Source organism: Phyllobates terribilis, unplaced genomic scaffold (genome assembly GCF_046119375.1).
Source record: "Phyllobates terribilis strain yellow unplaced genomic scaffold, ASM4611937v1 Scaffold_1__5_contigs__length_1240528914, whole genome shotgun sequence".
NCBI classification, from domain to species: domain Eukaryota; kingdom Metazoa; phylum Chordata; class Amphibia; order Anura; family Dendrobatidae; genus Phyllobates; species Phyllobates terribilis.
The window spans coordinates 1,057,551,759-1,057,573,276 of NW_027362761.1; the positions used below are offsets into that span (position 1 = coordinate 1,057,551,759).

The window sequence follows — 21,518 nt, forward strand, 5'->3', positions numbered from 1 at the left end:
GCTCATATAGAGAGAGAGAGAGATATCTATATATGTATATTGTATGCATATATATATATTATAAAGTATTTTAGCTGTCATTGTCCTGTTAATTCCGTCTGGGGCCTTTAGTTCAAGAAAGTTACCTCGGACAGACTTGGCACTAACTACTCAAACAACACAAAAAGTGTAAGATGCTTTATTTATAAAGTGTGTGCCTAAGAACATGTTCCATGTTAAAGAACATTTCCAACCCCATCATCCATGAGACGGCATGTTCTTCTCCAGCATAAGTCTTTGCTACTCTGAAAGCCACTGAACCACTAAAGCCTCAAGTGATACATATGGCTTACAGCTCTAAAACAACATCACAAGCTCTCTGCTCATACCACAGAAAAGCAGGATAAGTGGGGAGATTATACCAAGAGAACATTACTTTAATCGAATAAATCCTTTCCAGATTTATAGCTTCAGCTTCACGGGTTTTACAAAGTTTTGGCAGCATAATAACATATTCCGCTAAAACCTACAGTATCCTTTATATTCAATGGTTTTAATGAATAACTTAAAATTCTCTTTGAAGGAATGTTATATGTACTCTGATTTATGTGTTAAAATAAGAATATGAAACCAAAAACTTTAAAAATTCATGGTCTTTATGAACATAATTTCAGGATTTTCAGATTTTGAAAAAAAATCCATGGTAAATGTCTGAGTTATATTTTCAGACTGAAACAATTGTTTTTTCGTCCATTATTTAATAAAATATATATGCTCTATTGGTATACAAAACATTGGTTTATAAACATAATGGACCCTTAACGAATCTTGTTCACAACCTAAAATATTCAGTCTTTGACACAGGAGCCATTCATTATATAGAAAGTAAAGCCCCCTATACATGTTTTCGAAGGTTCTTGAAGTCGTGACTGCAGAAACCATTAAGCCTTTGGGTGAGAAGTGGAAATCACATGATGGTGCAGTTTTATTACTCAGTCACTGTACGGGTTTTATTTAGTTATTGTAATATGGTATTACTATGTATCCTTGTGCTACTTTGGATAAATAAATCATTGAATATATATCAGTGGTGTGTGTTACTCCTTTTTTCTACGTAATGTGGTCATTGTCAATGCTATTGTTGCTTTGATAGTGTTGGATCAGTACTGTGCTTCTTTATTTGGTTGGTCGGTGCTTTTATTCAGTGGGTTGCCTAATTGGCTGAGTGAGCCGCCATAGAAATTCTTGTTCCCCATTTGAGAACATTTTCCAGCCTTCATCTCACCCATAATCTGTACAAATCCATTGAGAAACAAACTGATAACATTTTGAGGAGGAAAATAAAAATAACAAAACTAAAATAATGTGTTTGTATAAGTGCGAACACCCTTTTATAATCAGGGTTGAGGCTGTGTTCATAATTAGCCAATCACATTTAAACTCATGATAAATGTATGGCCATCAATTACTGTGATTCTGATTAACACCATATAGAGTTTACCTGTAGATGATCAAGAAGTGGCTTATATTTGGCACAACAGTGACATCACCTAGAGCTGGACGTCTCATAAAAAATGATGAAAAGAAAAGAAGAAAATTGGTCCAGGAGGCCTACAGAAACTTTAAAGGAGCTGCAGAAATTTCTGGCAAGTATTGGTTGTGTACTGTATGTGACAACAATCTCCTTGTATTCTTTATACGCTTGGCCTGTGTGGTACAAAGAAAAACATCCAAGCCCTGCTATGTTTCACTAAAACCTTTCAAAAATATGTGGGAAAACGTTTTATGTCCCGTTGAGACCAATGTTGAACATTTTGACCATAATTCCAAAAGGTATATTTGGTGCAAGGCCAACTCTGTGCACCACCAAAAGAACACCAGACCAACAATGAAGCATTATGGCAGCAACAATTTGCTTTGGGGATGTGATTTTCAACAGCTGGAACTGGGACTTTTGTCAAGGTGGAGAGAATTATGAATAGTTCAAAATATCAGTCAACAGTCAATTTTGCATCAAAACCTTCAGGTCTCTGCTAAAAAGCTGAAAATGAAGAGGAATTTCACCATTAAGCACGACAACGACCCTACACATACCTCCAAATCAACAAAAAAATGTCTTTGACAGAGGAAAATCAAAGCTTTGGAAAGGACCATCCATTGCCCAGACCTGAATATAATTGAAAATCTGATGGGTGACCTCATAATCTGATAGATTTGGAGATACTACAAGTAAGAGTCAGCAAATATTGCCAATTCCAGATGTGCCATGGTAATAGACTCCTACCCAAAAAAAATCTGAATGCTGTCATAAATTCAAAGGGTACTTCTACAAAGTATTAGTTTAAGGGTTTACATATTTATGCAACCACATTATTTTAGATCTTTATTATTCATTTTCCACCCAAAAATATTTCAGTTTATTTTCAATTGATTTGTACAGATTCTGGGTGAATTGAAGGTGAAAAAAATCCTGAAATTCTTCTTCTTGGTATGATTGTTTTTACATGAAAAGGTATTTTAACAAGGGTGTGTATATCCTTTATTATATCCTCTGTATTCACAAAATAACAATAGCAATAATGGCCCAATATTTTGAACTAAAGCACTGTAACGCTGGTGGGTGTGAACTCACTGCGCCACAGGCCGGGCTTACCCTGTACAGGCGTAACTAAGTGACTACCGGGTATTCACTAGAGCCTCTGATGGTGAGGATAGGCTTTGCCACCAGTAGTCACCAGGTACCACTTCAGGGCAGTCCCTGGAATCTGCAGATGCTGACTGGAGGTTCAGAGACACAGGTACGAGGTACAGGTGGCCAGAGGCAAAGACTTGGTCAGACAGTCCGGGGCCAGGGCAGGCAGATCATGATAAATGGGTAGGCAAGGCGGGTCAGAAAACAAGTGAGACAATAGAAGAATCTAGGAATCTAGACATAGACTGAACTAGAACCTTAGATCAGGCCTAATATAGCACCTGCTGGTTGGTGATTGGCTGGGGAATCCAAACCCTGCAGGACACAGCAGGGTTAAATTCTTGTAGAATCTGGCCATGCCTGCTTATAGCCATATTAAGACAACAGGGATATGCAGCAGAATTGGAAGTGCTGCATAAACTCAGCACGGCAGACACTGTCAGTATCATGGCGTCGGGAATGCATGCGAGAAATTACTGTGACAAGCACCATTCCGGAGGGTTCTTTTTATTTCCCTGCCAGAGCGGTATTACTCATGCATGTTCCCTGCTCCTAGTGTTATACTCACCAGCCGCCGTCTTCTTCTGTTTTGGTGCACTCTGGTTGTCTTCTTCAGGCTGCGACCTGCCAGATTGCTCCAATGTTTGCTGGGCGGACCGGAAGTTACTTCTCAATGTAAGCCTATGAGAGCCAGAACTAGGCCAGAACAAGACTCCCATAGACTTACAGTATGTAGAGAGCTTATGACCATTAACTGTGACTTCCAGTAGCTCAGGAGCTTTGGTCACAAGATGGCAGAGCAGGACCAGAGCGGCGCCGGGAAGAGCAGAAGATGGCGGCTGATGAGTATAATACTAGGGGCAGGGAACTTGCATTAGTGACACCACTCCAGCGCTGAAATAAAAAAAAATGCCGGAGTGATGCTTTAAGTAAACAGGATTAGAGTCAGAAAATTCTAGTAAAAATCAGTATTATACATCGAATCTACTTTATATAAAAATCATTAGTAACGTTATAAAATGTAGAATGCAGGATAAATGGCACATTATTAACCCCTTGTACCAGTATAACTGCGATGCAAAAACAAGCTAGGTGCCAAACACAGAGTTTGTGAGTCAACTCTAAAAGGGCTGCTGTTACAAAAATCAATGCCAGTTAGAGCCTTCCTGAGGTATCAAATGTTCAGTTCCAACACTTTACTCACAAAACACATACGTTTATCAAAATGATGGGAAAATGTGTAGAGAAATGAAACAACGGATCCAGATCTAGAAACTAAGGATCCAGTACACTTTAAGGCATCATTCAGATGTTCGTGTTTAACCCTTTACCCATTATAATCTAAGGGGCTGTCCACATGACCATGTTTTTTGCGGACTGTGTGTCAACAAAAAAATCACGGCGACATGTCAATTTTTGATCTGTGTCACGGATCAAAATTACCCATACAAGTTTATGTGTCTGTGAAAATTACGGACAGCACACGGATGGCATGTGTGTACTATCCATGTGAAGACCACGATTAACATTGTAGTTGGGAAAGGAGAAGCTTTGCAGTTTACTGTATTTATTTATCATTTCATACATGGAAAATTACTGATGATTTTTTTGCGTATGTTAAAAATCGCATCTGAATGAGGCCCTAAAAAACTTTAAAAAGACAATTTTTTCCTACCTGACACTATGCAAATATACCATATACGCTAATTAGACATGACTTTAAAACCACCTCCTTAATATTGTAGATTCCCCTTGCACTTTTAAACTAGCTCTTAAGACACAGATTGCACAAAACCTCTGAAGGAGTCCTGTGGTATCTGGCACCAAGATGTTAGCAGCCAATCCTTTAAGTCCTGTAAGTTGCGTTAAGACTTGTTTTTCAGTACATCTAACAGCTGCTCGGCTTGAATAGTGTATACCGTTGCCATAAAGGGATGTACTTGTTCTGCAGGTAGGTGATACGTGTCATAGTAATAACCACATGAATGCTAGAACTTTGGGGCATGCAATCGTAAGCATAGGCCACCAATGTCAAACTCCCAGACAAACCCTCAACCCCTATAATGAGCCATGGGCATCCATGACCCTGTTGCCAATTCACTTGGTCTCCCATCTTGGACCACTTTTAATAGATAATACCCACTATGTACCAGGAACACCCCACCATACCTGCTATTTTGCAGGTGCTCTGACCCAGTCATGTAGAGATCATATTTTGGCACCTATCAAAGTTGTTTGGGCCCTTACATTATTCTGTTTCTCTTGCTTCCAACTCATAAACACCAAGAACTGACTGTTCACTTATTACATAATATATCCCAACCCTTGACAGGTGCCATTGTCACAAAATAATTACTGGTATTCACGTCTCCTGTCAGAGGCTTTAATGATAGGGCTGATCAGGGATATTTGTGCAGAGCGTGTAATTGCTCTCTACTAAGTATAACCCAAAATAATCTGTAAAAATGTCTTTAGGAATGTAAAGATAAATATTGTATCTGTAGTCGGTTGTACTATAATAATATATAATCAGATATTTTCTGAGTTAACATACCTATCGAATGTTAAGATGGGCGATAACAAAACAGCCTGCAAATTAAATTACTGCTAAAATGAAGAAAAATGAACCAGAGGGAAAGGGTGAAAATGTGGAATTCCAGTTATGCGAGGATCTTAAAATGACATGTGGTGAACCTGCCTACTCAGCATATAAAAAAGGTTTAGAAAATGTGTTGGAAATACGAGCTGTGGCATAAATCAGAAATAGAATCACACAAACATTGGGATCACTATGAAAAGTTTCTTCACTAAACTTTATTATGGATTATATGAAAATCTGCTAGCGCATTAGGTTATCACTTTTGTAAGTGCCTATTGTGTGACTTTACATGTACTCTACCTGTATCCAGTGTTGCTTCCTTTGTTCATTTGTTTTCACCCTACAGTTCCCGCTTAATTTCTGTTAACTGCCCTACCAGAGCTCTCCATTCTGCTATTGATCTAAGTCTAACGTCCTCCATAATATGAACCTTCCACTTTTCTCATGCTGCATCAGTTCTCTGGAATGCTCTTTCCTGGACAATCTGGCTAATTCCCAGTGTTCACAGTTTTATGTGTGCCATAAAAACACATCTTTTTTGGCTGGACTATCACATCAGCTCACTTATCTAATTGTACTCAGTTCTCCCTCCATTTTTTTCAGAATTTAGTCCTATCTATCATTGGTTAAGACATACTCCATGCATTCAGTAACACTTTGTATCTGGTCATATACAGATATTGGATGGTGACCGGATCATGCAGCTTTACATGAAAATCTGTATGTATTATAAATCTAGTTGGACCACACAATACAAACACATTTTTTAAGAAAAGAGTAAGGATTGCCAGTGCCTAAACTTAGCAAAAAGTCACAGTACAAGTTCCATGCTACTGGGAAAAAAGTGAGTTCCCCATGCATAGTGGCAGGCAAAGTCTATAACCATGCCATGATGTGGTGAGTTGCTAACACCACATATATTGTAACCCCAAATCCTGAGTAAAGCCTTGAATAGGAGGGTGGGTTTCACTTAAAGAGGACCGGTCACTATAAATATGCAAAAAAATGAACTTGATGTAAATGTGGCTGTTCTATTGAATCAGCATTGTTTATTTTTTGTTTCTGCGCCTATCTATTCCTGAGATATAACCATCTCTTCCCAGTACATACTGTAAATATAGTTCTTTTTAGCCAACTGGGCATGGTCTTCAAAAAAGACTCCCATAAAGAAGAGCTGAGGACCATGCTCACTAGAATAGATTTACACACAGGTAAAAGGCATGGGTATAAAAGAAAACTCCAGATTCAGGAGACAGTGACACTTACAACTGGTGAAACATTACATATTTATGACAAGGTACAGGTCCGCTATAACCTCTAATACCGATGTCCTAGGAACCCATGAAAAGAATTGGTGACATTGTGATTTACATTAGGCTGGGTTTATGATTATACTGTTGCTGAAGAGTTACATGATTGTCTTTTTGTTACATGAGTGTCCTTTTGGCATAGATCAGGCCTGTATGTATTTGGATAAGAAGTGAACAGCTATTTTTTTTTTACTACGTGAGTCTTTGGTCATAAATGTAATTGTATGACTCTACGTCCCAAGTATTGAACATATTTTGCAAACGCAGAGTAAATAAAGCGCCTAGGGTTAGTAGAATAGGAATAGACTTGAGAGAGAGTCTTATTTTTTTTTTTTGGCATATATTATGAAGATTTTTCCTTCTGTTGAGATCAATTTATCAAAAAGTTTAGGAGGGTACAAGAATGTTTCTACTCCATTATGGGCATTTACCTGAGTCTAGAGTCCTTGAATGTGTCCAAGAATTCAGGGTAGTTCCACGTTATCTTCTCCCCTTTACACCTAAGCTCCATGCTCTGACCTGCTGACAGGGTGAGCATAGCCGGGGGTTTCTGGAACCGACCTTTGTCCATCACTTGTGTCATAATAGACTGCGCCTTTGAGATGGGCTCTGTGGAGTCCTTTAGCTTTGTTATTTTTGGTTTTAGCTTCTTTATTGCAGGTTTAATTTTATTTTCTGCAGGCTCTTTTGGACGTTTCCCTTTACTGGCTGGTTGGCCAAAAACTAAGAAAGATAAACAAAACCAAAAAAACATTAAACTGGTTGTCCCATTAATGTAGATTAACTCACTTTTTATTGGAATCTTTAAAATGAATGCTTCTAGGTCTCGATATGGCTATCTTAAGTATTTGGTATAGCCCCCTTGTGTTCTACTGATTTTCGTTTAGAATGTCAACCTAATATATGAGTATTTCAGTCCCACCACTGGTATCTTCTTCTACAAGGCCAGCAAAGTGATTTGTGCTGTTGTGTCGACCAGCCAATATCAATGAGCACAGTAGATGCAGCTTCTTATGACTAACCGTAGACACATTAGAAACACCAGATGGAGCATTTTTTAGTCTAATTTAAGAATAATTTAATATTGTTCTGTTTTGTGTAATCCAACAGAGGAATGCAATATTACATTGTAAAATATTCCTTAACTGTAAAATCAATAAAACAAACCGAAAAGTTAACTCATAATAGACAGTAAAACATGATGGCAGCGACCATTGCCCCACTAAAGGGAACCTGTAACCAGGTTTTCCCCATAAAAAGTACGGCCACCACCATTAAGGCCGTTTTTACAGCATACTAGAATGCTGTAAAAAAGTCCCCAACCCCCTCTGCAGATCCCAAAATAGACCTTTTATTATACTCAGATGGCGCTGTCTCGTCCGATGGGCATCTGTGGTCTGATCCAACGTCTCCGCTCTTCATTCAATCGCCGTCCTACTTCCCTTCTTCAGAGCAAAATGCTGTAGTGCAGATGCGCCGGCTTTAATTCCAGTTCACCTGCGCGCTTTGGCCTTTCCCAGCACATGCGCATTAAAGTACTTAGCTCTTCCCTCGGCAGGGCAGAGAGAAGTGCGCTTGTGCAGGAGCGTGATTGAGGGACACTGTGGATCACGTAGGATGCGTCATCCACTGGAAGCATTGAAGGAGGACAGTGATTGATTGAACGAAGAAATGAGGCACAGAAGCAAGACTAGAGATGCCCATCGGACTGGACTGAGTAATTTGTGAGAATAATAAAAGGTCTTTTTTGGGATCTGCAGAGGGGATTGGGGACTTTTTTACACTATTCTAGTATGCTTTAAAAGAGACCCTAATGTTTCCTTTAAAGCATACAGTCATTTGTAAACTTAACTTATGGGTTTCAAACCAAAGTTTGCAGCTGTGTACAATGCATCTGAACTGTGCTCCTCTCAGGAAGGGGGGAATTTGATTGATTAATATGGAGGGGTGTTCACATAATTTTTGCCATATAATGTATTATCAAGCCCCTCCCCACCACTTTTTCTTCATAAGCTACATGTAATTACAACCTTGGGTTCTGCACCTAAACTTGTTTGCAAAAACTGATATTTGATGCAGGTTGAGATGTTAAATGGCAAGACATGACAGTATTTTTAAGGTCAAATTACCCCTGGCTGGAGAGCAAAGAAAAGACAAGTTTCCATGATTCATTCAAAGCATGTTATTTCATCTTTTACTGCCATGTTAATTTCATTTGTGCAAACAGAAATTAGGTAAGGAAACTATACGGATTGACTCGCACTTATAACCCCTATCAGTGTTGAGGGGAATCAACTATTTAAGGGGCCCTACTCTTGGATTGCAGAGAAGAACGCAGCACAACTGGACCGGGGTGCACGAGTAGGATCCAACACCGTAGTATAAATAGTAAAATCTCGGCACACCAATAGTCAGAATTTTACTGAATTTTATTTTATTTAGAGCAGTCCACATATACGTTTCGGTCCGATAATTGGACCTTCATCAGTGTACTGCAGGTGAGAAAGATCAAAGAAAGAGATTGTCAATTTTATAAATGACAATTGAAACACAAGTGTAACAACATAGGTCAAGTTAGTTAAATGCATTAACAGATTCCATCAACAATATCAAAGCTGAATAGTGTATAACCGATGAACACTTACTGAGTGTGGAATAGAGGAAGGGGAAAAAAATAGAAACGAAGAACGCTGTGTTCTTAATGGGGAACCTGTGGGTAAAAGGGACATTGGTGGTTTCAGTGAGATAGCCCGAACAGTAGAAATCGCTAGACTGGTCAATAATACCTGGAAGATCCTGCTATACCTGAGCGCAGATAGAGTTGAAGTGATGGCATGCGGTATCCACCGCTAATGACCGGCATGGTGCCATGAGGAAGCGCGCCGTATGTAACTAGAGGGTGGGCGGGTTCAGAAGCAAGCGGTAGCCAATCAGAAGACGAGAGTATGATTGACGTATTGACCATATCCGGTGACAATACCGGAAGTGACGTTAGCGACTACGGGGAACGCTCGTAATTGGTGGAAGTACGCGCATGCGCTTATGCGTGCGTGTCAGCCGATAGGAGAGTGCGTTCCACAGAGTAGGAAGAGGAATAAACCAGCTGATCTGTGCATTCCACCTTAGGGGAGTCATAGATTACGTGATGGGTGTAGAGAGAAGAGGCAGGAGGAGGGCGGATGGCGGAATATAGGGAAATCTGGAATGGAAGAAGATAACAGTTAGTGTTAATAGAGGTAGACATCTCAGGTAGACAGTGATAATATTTGATAAGACATCACACGGTAAATAATAAATGATACCCAGCAAAGATCCATAAGATGATCATAGTGCCGATCAAGTGTCACATGAAAGCAAGAGGGTCATAGTCTCTGTTAAGCCCTCTAGGGGCTAGGGATTGTAGTTCATGTATCCAGTAAGCCTCTCTTTGTTTCAGTTTCTGGATGCGGTTGCCACCACGCCGAGGCTGCTGGATATGCTCAATTACCTGAAACCTTAGTTGTGTGACACTATGTCCTGCTGTGACGAAATGATGGGGGATAGGTAGCAGTAAGTTTTTGCATCTGATCGTAGATTTATGTTTGGATATCCTATCCTTGATGGGTTGAGTTGTTTCCCCAACGTATATTAAACCACAGGGGCATTTTATGAGGTATACCACAAAACTGGTGTCGCATGTGAAAAAACCTTTAACCGGGTATTTTTTAACGGTTTGGGGATGATGGATGTTATTACCTTTGAGAATGTTATTGCACTGATGGCACTGGAGACAGGGGAATGTACCCTTCTTAGGAGTTTGGAGAAATTTCTGTCGTGGGCCTAGTGTGGTGGATCCTATATCCGTTCGTACCAGAGAGTCTTTTAAATTCGGTGCCCTTTTGAAACATGGTAGAAATGGATGTTGAAATTCAGTGATGGTTGGGTATCCCGTGCTTAATATGTTCCAATGTTTACGTATAGTTCTATGTAATATATAGGCTGAGGGGTGGAACGTGTGTACAAAGGGAATACGGTTGGAGTTGTCGGTCCGTGGGCGATTATGTTCGCTCAATTGTTCATCTAGCAATGGCTGTGGGTATCCCCTTTCTTGAAATTTGAGGGACATTTCTAGTAGTCGCTGTTGGCGAAGAGGTGTATTAGAAACAATACGTCTAACTCTCTGGAACTGAGATTTTGGAATGGCACGTTTGATGGAAGTAGGGTGATTACTGGAGTAATGTAGTAGGGTGTTACGGTCAGTGGGTTTCCGGTAGAGGTCTGTGTAGAGACGGCCTGAGTCATCTTTAATGACCAGTGTGTCCAGAAAACTGATTTGGTTTGGATGTGAGTCCATGGTAAAGTTTAGATTGGGCCATGCTGAGTTCATCTGATTGAAGAACTCCGTAAGGGACTCTTGGGAGCCAGGTATTATTGACCAGTCTAGCGATTTCTACTGTTCGGGCTATCTCACTGAAACCACCAATGTCCCTTTTACCCACAGGTTCCCCATTAAGAACACAGCGTTCTTCGTTTCTATTTTTTTCCCCTTCCTCTATTCCACACTCAGTAAGTGTTCATCGGTTATACACTATTCAGCTTTGATATTGTTGATGGAATCTGTTAATGCATTTAACTAACTTGACCTATGTTGTTACACTTGTGTTTCAATTGTCATTTATAAAATTGACAATCTCTTTCTTTGATCTTTCTCACCTGCAGTACACTGATGAAGGTCCAATTATCGGACCGAAACGTATATGTGGACTGCTCTAAATAAAATAAAATTCAGTAAAATTCTGACTATTGGTGTGCCGAGATTTTACTATTTATTTCTACTCTTGGATTGGACCTTCACCGATAATACATAGCCTAAGTTTAAAAGTTAATAACTATCCAAAGATAAAGTCATTGCTGAAAGTGTTGGCACCCTTGAAATTGTTACAGAAAATTAAGTATTTCTCCCAGAAAATTATTGCAATTACACATGTTTTGTTATACAGATGTTTATTTCCTTTGTGTGTATTGGAACAATAACTGTAATCAATCACTTCCTATAACGATCAACAAGCTTCTTACACCTCTCAACTGGAATTTTGAACCACTCTTCTTTTGCAAACTGCTCCAGGTCTCTCATATTTGAAGGGCGCCTTCTCTCAACAGCAATTTTAAAATCTCTCCACAGATGTTCAATGGGAATTAGAGCTCATTGCTGGCCACTTCAGAACTCTCCAGTGCTTTATTTCCATCCATTCCTGGGGGCTTCTTGAAGTATGCTTGGTGTCATTGTCCAGCTGGGATACCCATGACCTAGGACACAAACTAAGCTTTCTGACAATGGGCACTACATTGCGACCCAAAATCCTGTGATAATATTCACATTTTATGATGCCTTGCACACAGTCAAGGCACCCAGTGACAGAGGAAGCAAAACAGCCCTAAAACATTTTACTACCTACAGTCAAATATGGTGAAGGTTCAGTGTTCTTTTTTTAGGCCTTATTCCATTTTCGGTAAACAGTAGAGTGATGTGCTTTACCAAGCAGCTCTATCTTGGTCTTATCTGTCCACAAGACACTTTCCCAGAAGGATTTTGGCTTACTAACGTACATTTTGGCAAACTGCAGTCTAGCTTTTTTATGTCTCTGTGTCACCAGTGGGGTCCTCCAGGATCTCCTACCATTTCATTTGATTCAAATGTTAACGAATAGTTCGCATGACAGGTTGAATTTCTTTGGAACTTGATTGGGGCTGCTTATCCACCATCCAGACTATCCTACGTAGCAACCTTTCATAAATTTTTCTCTGCTCTCCATGTCCAGGGAGATTACCTACAGTGCCATGGGTTGTAAACTTCTTGATTCTGTTGTGCACCGTGGATCAAGGAACATCTAAATCTCTGGAAGTGGACTTATAGCCTTGAGATTGATGATATTTTTCAACACTTTTGGTTTTCAAGTCTTCAGACAGTTCTCTTCTCCTCATTCTGTTCTCCGTTCTTAGTGTGGCACACACAGACACACAATGCAATGATTGAGTCAACTTCTCCCCTTTTCATGTGGTTTCAGGTGTGATTTTCATTTTGCCCACACCTGTTACTTGCCACAGGTGAGTTTGAACAAACACAATTTTGGAAAGGTGCCAACAATTTTGTCAGACTCATTTTTGGGGTTTTGTGTGAAATTACGTCCAGTTTGCCTTTTTTTCTCTGTTTTTTTGTGTGTTGTTCCAATACACACAAAGGAAATAAACATGCATATAACAAAACATGTGTAATTGAAATAATTTTCTGGGAAAAATACTTTGTTTTCTGAAACAATTTCAAGGGTGCCAAAACTTTCGGCCATGACTGTAGATTATAACTTTCTGATCTCTGGTCAGCTTTAAAGTGTCCCATTTGAATGGAGCAATGGCTACACATGTGTGCAAACTGAGAGCTGTACTTGGCAGTATTATAACAATAAGTGGAGAAGTGGTAAACATGTTCCATCCCTTCACCATTCAGACGTGGCTCTATTCTAAGGAATGGTGGGGGTACCAATAGTGAAGCTCAAGTGCTCAACAAGCTATAGAAACTAGAAAGGCTTAGATATCTTGCTTTTGGTGCATTGGTTTTAACATATGTAAGAAAGATTACTGGTGATTTTGGAAACCTGAAAAGTGTGCTGCACTTTTAAGAGGTGAGCCCGATGTAGAAACATTCCCTCTGTTCAGGACCAAGTAATAAAAATGGAGTTCTAGCAAGAAGCCAAATGACATGTGAACAGTCAACAAGATGCGTATTTGAACTCTTCCAGCAAGAGGCATCTTACGTAAAATATTACAGAAATCCAAATTACATTCTTAGATTTGAAGGATTAGTTTTCACCTATCAAATACACAGAGCGCACCTGCACTCGCGTCGTCCACTCACATGTAAAGGTGGAGAAGACGGCTAACACTCCCTCTGAAGACCCCTGTTGCTTCAATAAGTCCAAAATGTATTGTAGCACATATTTTATCCTCTGGAGGCTGCAGTTCCTGTTAGTTAGTGGTGACAGGATTAACTGTAGGGCCGGCCCACGGTTGGGGAGCAGTAATAGGGCCAAGAGTGTGAGTTTCTGATTTTATAGTTAGTTTGAAGTGAACTAGAGTAGAGATAGGACTCTCGCAGCGAGTGTGTGCTGAAGAAGCCAGGATTGCGAAGAAGTAGCAAGCCTTACAACAGACAAGCAGCAGTGACGGCAGAATCGCTTCACAGCAAGATAAGTTGGGAGCCCTAATAGAAGAGTGCAGGTGAAGTGTTAGCCAGACCTAAAGATCTGCAGTGAAGGAATACGAGGTCAGCCAGGCTGGAGCACGTCAGTAAGGTGATAGCTAGACACAGCTCCCTTACACCATTCACACAGAGTGCATTTAGGGAGATTGTAAGCTTGCGAGCAGGGCCCTCTCTTCTCCTGGTATCTGCTAATTTATGTGATTATTGTTATTCTGTAATGTCTTTTATTGTCGGTACAAGTCCCCTCTAAAATGAAAAGTGCTGCGGAATATGTTGGCAATATAGAAATAAAAATTATTATTATTATTAGTGGTCACAGCGAAACACATTGACCCGTGTGACCCTGTACCAGGAAGCAGGCTACGCTGGGGATCTCCATCTTCCTCCTGAAAAGTCCTTGCATCATTGAGTATGGTCTATGAGATGATTCTATTATGAGTGTCCAACCTAATCGACAGGAATGAACTGTGTAGTGATAATAGTACACGCATAGAGAGGAGAACTAATGGGAACAATATGCAAGGTAATTGTTAAGGCAGATTTTAGGCATTTTTCATGCCACATCTGGGTGCTGAACTGTACTTGGAGTGAACACATAGAAAAAGCAAGAAAACCTGGAACTTCAACCTTAGGAAATAAAATGTGTGATTTACTTTCTGGGAGCAGTACTCTGTGTAAGATGAATTCACTGTTCCGGGCTCGAGTTATAAGCATCACCATGTAATGTCTGGCAACTCACATGCCAGAGACGGGGAAAATAGAAAACACATTTACTGTAGAGTAGTGTCAATAATCTCACAGCTGAGTAAGGGGCAATACTTCTGTCGCTGAATGCACCGACCATATAAGCGATTGGACGGTGTATAGTAATAGAGGTAATCCTATTGTCATTGTAATAATGGTAATAACTGTTATTGTAGAATTGGTCCTGTTTGCACATGTATAAAAACTATCAAATTATGTTCAACGGTGAACATGCTTTAACCCTTAAGTGACCCAGCCGAATGTTTCAAATCTGACATGTGTCACTTTAGCGTCAAGATATTCTAGTGGCCCTGAGGTTATTCTTTTCAAGACACATTGTAGTTAAGCTTATTGGTAAATTTAGGCCGTTGCATTTATTTATGAAAATTTCACAAAAAATTAGAAAGAAATTAGCAATATTCAAACTCTGAATGTTTATTCCTTTAAACCAGATGATTATACAGCACAAAAAGCTAATAATTATAATTTCCCATATATCTACTCAGCATTTAAAAGTTTATCAGCAGTTTTTTTCATTTTGTTCAAGGGAATTTACAAAACTTATTTGCAGCGTATTTAGGGGCCTATTCTGTTTTGAAGGGACACTGAGGTGTCTATTTACTAGAAAACCCCAAAAAGTAAAAAAGTAATACCATTTGAAAAACAGCACCCATGAATGTATTCAAAACTGATGACAGGAAGTTGGTTAACCCTTCAGGTGCTTCAGATGAATTAATGCAAAGTGGTAAGAATAGAATGAAAAATAATATTTTTTTTCCACTAAAATGTTGCTACCATTTTAATAGGCCACCATACTGGCAGACCTTGTGGACATTAATTGGCCTCAGGTTGCCATGACAACCATTGGGAACACATGAACACGATCATGAGGTTGATGATGTAAGCCAAAATTAACATACAAGTACCAATATAAACATTTATAAATTATGCACCTATCCGTGTACATTATCATTTGCATTACTTTGAAAATGTAGAATTTCTATGTACCGTATTTTTCGGACTATAAGACGCACCAGACCATAAGACGCACCTAGGTTTTAGAGGAGGAAAAAAAAAAATGTAAGCAAAAGATGTGGTCATGATGCACTTTTAAGGGGGAGGGGGGTCTTCTGCTGACACTGGTATAGGGGTAATGTCCCCCAATTCTGACAATATCCCCCATCCTGGTATATATGCCCCCCCTTCCTTTTATACGTGGTCCCCATCCCCATCCTGGTATGCCTGGCATCCCTCCATTCTGGTATGCATGGAACCCCTCCATCCTGGTATGCATGGCACCCCTCATCCCTATCCTGGTATGTATGGCACCCCTCATCCCTATCCTGGTATGCATGGCACCCCTCATCCCTAGCCTGGTATGCATGGCACCCCTAATCCCTATCCTGGTATGCATGGCACCCCTAATCCCTATCTTGGTATGCATGGCACCCCTCATCCCTGTCCTGGTATGCATGGCATCCCTCATCCCTATCCTGGTATGCATGGCACCCCTCATCCCTGTTCTGGTATGCATGGCATCCTTCATCCCTGTCCTGGTATGCATGGCACCCCTAATCCCTGTCCTGGTATGCATGACACCCCTAATCCCTGTCCTAGTATGCATGGTCCCCCTAATCCCCATCATGCTACACATAAAAAAAAATAAACACTCCTACTCACCTCTCTTCTCTCCTCCAGTGCTGCATCCTGTCTGCCTGCACTGATCTCTCCATGTGAGCCGCGCATGATGTCACTGCCATGCGCAGCTCACAAGGAGAGATCAGCTGCTGGAAGTCACTGCTCCCCACGCTGGGTCTGTGTGCGCGGGGAGCAGTGAATTCACTCTCCTTCATAGCCGGCACACAGCGGAGCTGCGTTGCGGCTCCTGCTGCTGCCGGCTATCGCGTGTGCCTGCTCATTAAAGGGCATGAATATGCCCTCCATGGGCGTGGAGAGAGGTTGAATATTCATACCCTTTAACAGCAGGCATAGGCGATTCCAGCAGCAGCAGGAGCCACAGCGCGGCTACACTGTGTGCTGCTATTAAGGAGCATGAATATTCAGTGCTCCCCACGCCCCTTGGGCGTGGGGAGCAGTGAATATTAATTTTCTTTAGCAGCGGGGACAGTGTAGGCTGCAGCGGGCGGCTGCTGCCTCCTGTGCCCCGCTCCTCCACCGCTACCTCTCCCCCCACACCCCATATATATATACACACCCCCCTCCCAACATTCGGACTATAAGACGCACCCCCCCATTTTCCTCCAAAATTTTGGAGGAAAAAAGTGTGTCTTCTAGTCCGAAAAATACGGTATTTATATCCCCTGTTCTTGTCCCACAAACGGTTGTTTGTGTACAGACTTCTTCTCCATACCACAGGTAGTCTCCTTACATGCAAAACATGGAAACATTCATAGTCAGTGATGGATCTCTATCATCTATGCAGCCTGTACGTATGAGTGATAAATGTACAGTAACTTTGTAACAATAAATTCTCTGAGATCAGTCTTTGGGAAGTGAATTTTCACTACAGGAGTATCACACGTACTCACTTGCAATAAATATGTATTTTTTTACTTGGTGTAAATGCCGCTGTTCTCCCCAATCTGACATTGCTTATTATTTGTTCTTGTGGCTGTCTATTCCTGAGATATACCCCCCCACTTCCCTTTATATGTTACATAGTTGCATACTTAATATTGCTGCAAAATGACAAATGTTGATCAATTACAACAGAGGGCTGGGAAAGGACAACGGGGTAAATGTACAACCACAATGCATGATCGGATCCGCCCCAGAGGAGCTAATATTTCCCTCCTAATCCCAAGTGTCGATCCACTGGACAAAATCTTCAGAAAATAATTTTACATTTACATAATTATTTGTTATTTTGTTCTGAAAAGTATCCAAACCTTTTCTGAAAGAATCAATGGTTCCCGCTGTGACCATCTCTTGAGGTAGACTATTCCAGCAATTAATAGTTCTCATGGCAAAGTTCCTTTACACATAACAGGTTTTGACCATACTTTTTGTGTGGGCCATTTTTGTATTTGTACAACTTAATCATGTTCTCTCTTTCAAGACTAAATAAATGTATTTTTTAAACTTTCCTCATAACCAAGTTCATCCATGCTCCTAATCAGTTTATTGGCTCTTCTTTGTACGTTTTCTTGCTCCAGAGCATCATTCCTATGAACTGGTGCCTAGAATGAAACTTCATATTCCAGATGAGGTCGCACTAATGGTTTGTGAAGTGGTAATATTACATCCCCGTCCCGCCAGTCCATGACTCTTGTAATACATGACACTACCCTGTTAGCCTTAGAAGCAGCTGATTGGCATTGCATGCTGTTATTTAGTCTGTGATCTTAAAGTATCCCCAGATCCTTCTCTACAAGTGACTCTCTGAGTTTTTCTCCACTAGATGCATGTGACTCGCCCCCTGGGCCGTGGGGCACTCGGAACCGGGCTTCAGTGTGATGATGGGGGTAGTAGTAGCAACCCGGTCCGTGGCTCAGGGTGGTCAGACCAGTGGCAGTCTTCTATATGTTTTGCAATGTCCGACTACGCCACCCGTGGATTGCGGCTATTATGAACCGCCGCTGCAAGGCAGTCCCCTGAGGCTGATGGTGTGTGCAGCTGAGATAGTATAACTCCCCACGGGAAGAGTGTAGCCCCAGGGCAGTGTAGTAGATGGTGGGAGTGATGGTGCAGGGAGTCCCAGTACCGTTAGTGCTGGCGAAGTAAGAAGCACAAAGACAACATGTTGCAGTCCAGGGTCTTTTACTCACAGTTCTTATACTCCAAGCCACTTCTGTACAGGTAGTGACTGCCCAAGCCGTGCTGCGTCCACCAGGTGAGGGGCTCGGTCAACTCCCAGGCAATTCAGGAGCATGACACAGGACCCCCTTCTGTCCTTTCTCTGGCTCGTGCCCCACCAGTGACCAAACTTCTGTCCAGCTGCCGCGGATTTATGCGGGCAAACGTGGGCCCCGTTTCCCGCTATCCTCTATGGTGCCTTCCTAGCAGGTTTAGCGAGGGGTCGCACCAATATATGATCATGACCTCCGGTTCTTGGCTGAGGATTATTTGCCTCCACCAACTTGGGATCCGGTACCCTTTCCTTGCCTGACCCGTCACCTGTAATTTCCTGGGTCCTTAGGGTCCTTTCTTCCTTCGTGGTCCTGGGCCTTTCTCTTCGGTTCCTTTCTCTTTCTGTTCTGTTCCTTTCCTTCTCTCCCTCTCGCCCGGCCCGTGTCCCTAGGCCTGGCTCTGGAGCAGAACTCCAACTGAGCCTCTGCTCCCCTCCTCCTCCACTCTCACTTTCTCCTCACAACTGAACTTCTCTTCTCTCTCTCTCAGAACTAAGATGGTGCCCCCCTTATATACCTCCTCTGTGTCTGAGCCCAGGTGACCTGCAACCAATGAGCTCCTTCCTATGCCCAGAAACCAGCCCCTATCTGCTCCCACATCACTAGGGTTCCCCCCCTCCCCACTCCAGCCAGGGACATAGTCAGTCGTGCCTGCATACTAATGGGAGCACCGTAGAGCTGTCCCCCGGAAATGAGGAGTGTATATGTATGCAGCTAACTGAGCCCTGGTCCATACTCCATCCTTACCCGGGAGCGGAATACCACATCTCTGGTTGAGGTGCAATACCCCTGTAGCGGCCGAACTCTCGGGGCGCTACACATGTTATACATATTATTAGTGCATCATTTTACATTTATGCACATTGAACCTCATCTGCAAAGTGACTACCCAATCACTCAGTTTAAGTCAGCTTGAAACTTATGAAAATCTTCCATAGACTGCAATATACTACACAGATTGCTGTCATCTGTAAAAATAGAGACAACACTTTAAATCCCATCTTCTGTGTCATTAAAAAAAGTTGAATAATAGCGGACCCAGCACTGAAACTTGGAGTACACCACTTATACCCAGAGAACATTCAGACATTCAGAGTAGTAGTCATTCACCACAAACCTTTGGATGTGTTCTTTGAGCCAGTTTTCAGTCCTGTTACAAACTTTACTTTTTAATCATATAGACCTTCCTTTACCCATTAGGTGTGTAAGCTGGTCAATGTCAAATGTCTTTGAAAAGTACAAAAACACTTGATACACAAGCTACCCATCGTTCCAGGTTTCTACTCACCTTTTCATAAAAAATATTCATGTTAGCTTCACAAATTAGTAAAACCATGCTAATTATAACTATCGGTATAATATTTTTTAATAAAGTTAGCTTTCTCCCAGCAGCGTTCGGGTAAGTGCGGGCGCCGGGCAGGTTACTAACGCTATTAACCTGCAGATTAACCTCCTATCTGCAGATTAACAGCGTTTTTTTCTGGTGACAGGTTCCCTTTAAAGTGGTTGTCCCTTTTCAGATAATTTTCAGTCCCAGGTGCAGTTTTTTAACCTCTTAAGCCTCCATTATAGATACAGTGGTGTGAAAAAGTGTTTGCCCCCTTCCTGATTTCTTATTCTTTTGCATGTTTGTCACACTTAAATGTTTCAGATCACAAAATAAATTTAAATATTAGACAAAGATTACACAAGTAAACAAAAAAATGCAGTTTTTAAATGAAGGTCTTTATTATTAAGGGAAAAATAAATCCAAACCTACAGGGCCCTGTGTGAAAAAGTGATTGCCCCCTAAACCTAATAACTGATTGGGCCACCCTTAGCAGCAACAACTGCAATCAAGCATTTGCGATTACTGGCAATGAGTCTTTTACAACGCTCTGGAGGAATTTTGGCCCACTCATCTTTGCAGAATTGTTATAATTCTGCCACAATAGAGGGTTTCCGAGCATGAACTGCCTTTTTAAGGTCATGCCATAGCATCTCAATTGGATTAAGGTCAGGACTTTGACTAGGCCACCCCACGTCTTAATTTTGTTTTTCTTAAGCCATTCAGAGGTGGACTTTCTGGTGTGTTTTGGATCATTGTCCTGCTGTGTAAGGGGGAAGACTGGGGTGTAAGTGCTTTCAGAGCAAGGGATCCGGAACTGCCGGGGCTGTATCTCCTGTTGCAGGGGGGAGAAAGACTGCGAGCACAGGAGTCATGTGACTGGGAAGTTGGGGGTGTGTCCAGAGACAGAGCTGGGAAGTCAGGTGACCGGGGGACTCCTGGTGTGACTAGAGAGAGAGGGAGAGATGAGGACGTTTTGCACGGGAAAGCGGAGCTGAGTCCTGCGCAGGAGAACAGTGTGAGAGGGTCCAGGCTCCTGGCTCGAGTACTGGGAGCAGGAGTCGGGTGCAGTGGACCGGAGGAGTCAAGCCCGACTATAGAGATAAGGGACACAGGGTCTGTGGAGCCGAGGCACGTGAGGTGCCGTGTTATGGACTAGGGGCTCAGCGGGTAAAACTGGAGACGGCCTGCTGCCGCCAGAAGACGGAGCATTGTTTGGGCGGGGAAGCCTGAAGAAATCATCACCTGCATCCGCTGGCGACTGCCTTGTGAGGAGCCAGAGTCAGCTAAGTGTACAAACTGACGTTTACAACCGGTTCGGCTCTGCTACATCTTGTCAGACTGTGAACTGTTAGTTATAGACTTTCACCTGTTATTTCCCTTGTTTTCCCCCCATATTTTCCATGTTAGTCCCTGCGTGGAGATTGACCTTGTTCTTATAAACCCCCCCTGTTTATTAATCCTGTATTGGCTGCTCTGTGTTTCTGTGTCACTGCATCTAAAGTACCCGTGTTACAGCTGCATAACCCAAGTGTGCTTCAGCTTGAGGTCATGAACAGATGGCCGGACATTTTCCTTCAAGATTTTTTGGTAGACAGCAGAATTCATGGTTCCATTTACCACAGCAAGTCTTCCAGGTCCTGACGCAGCAAAACAGCCCAAGACCATAACCCTACCACCACCATATTTTACTGTTGGTATGGTGTGCTGTGCTACTTCTGCACCATATGTAATGGAACATTCACCTTACAAAAGGTCAACTTT

General features: G+C 41.8%; 1 protein-coding gene and 1 long non-coding RNA gene across 3 annotated transcripts in view; both read right to left on the reverse strand.

The window, feature by feature from the left end:
* The window catches only part of PDGFRL (platelet derived growth factor receptor like), a 269,942-nt gene that overhangs the window by 185,154 nt on the left and 63,270 nt on the right, over positions 1 to 21,518 (reverse strand). For both annotated transcript variants that reach the window (XM_073656666.1, XM_073656674.1), the window contains exon 2: positions 7,012 to 7,303. In XM_073656666.1, the coding sequence (XP_073512767.1) occupies positions 7,012 to 7,303 (292 nt within the window). The remainder of the gene's footprint in view (positions 1 to 7,011; positions 7,304 to 21,518) is intronic.
* Positions 8,951 to 9,768, reverse strand: LOC141172435 (uncharacterized). The gene is made up of 3 exons (XR_012252475.1): positions 9,386 to 9,768; positions 9,226 to 9,290; positions 8,951 to 9,072 (listed from the first exon to the last, which is right to left on the reverse strand). It is a non-coding gene; the product is annotated as an uncharacterized lncRNA (long non-coding RNA).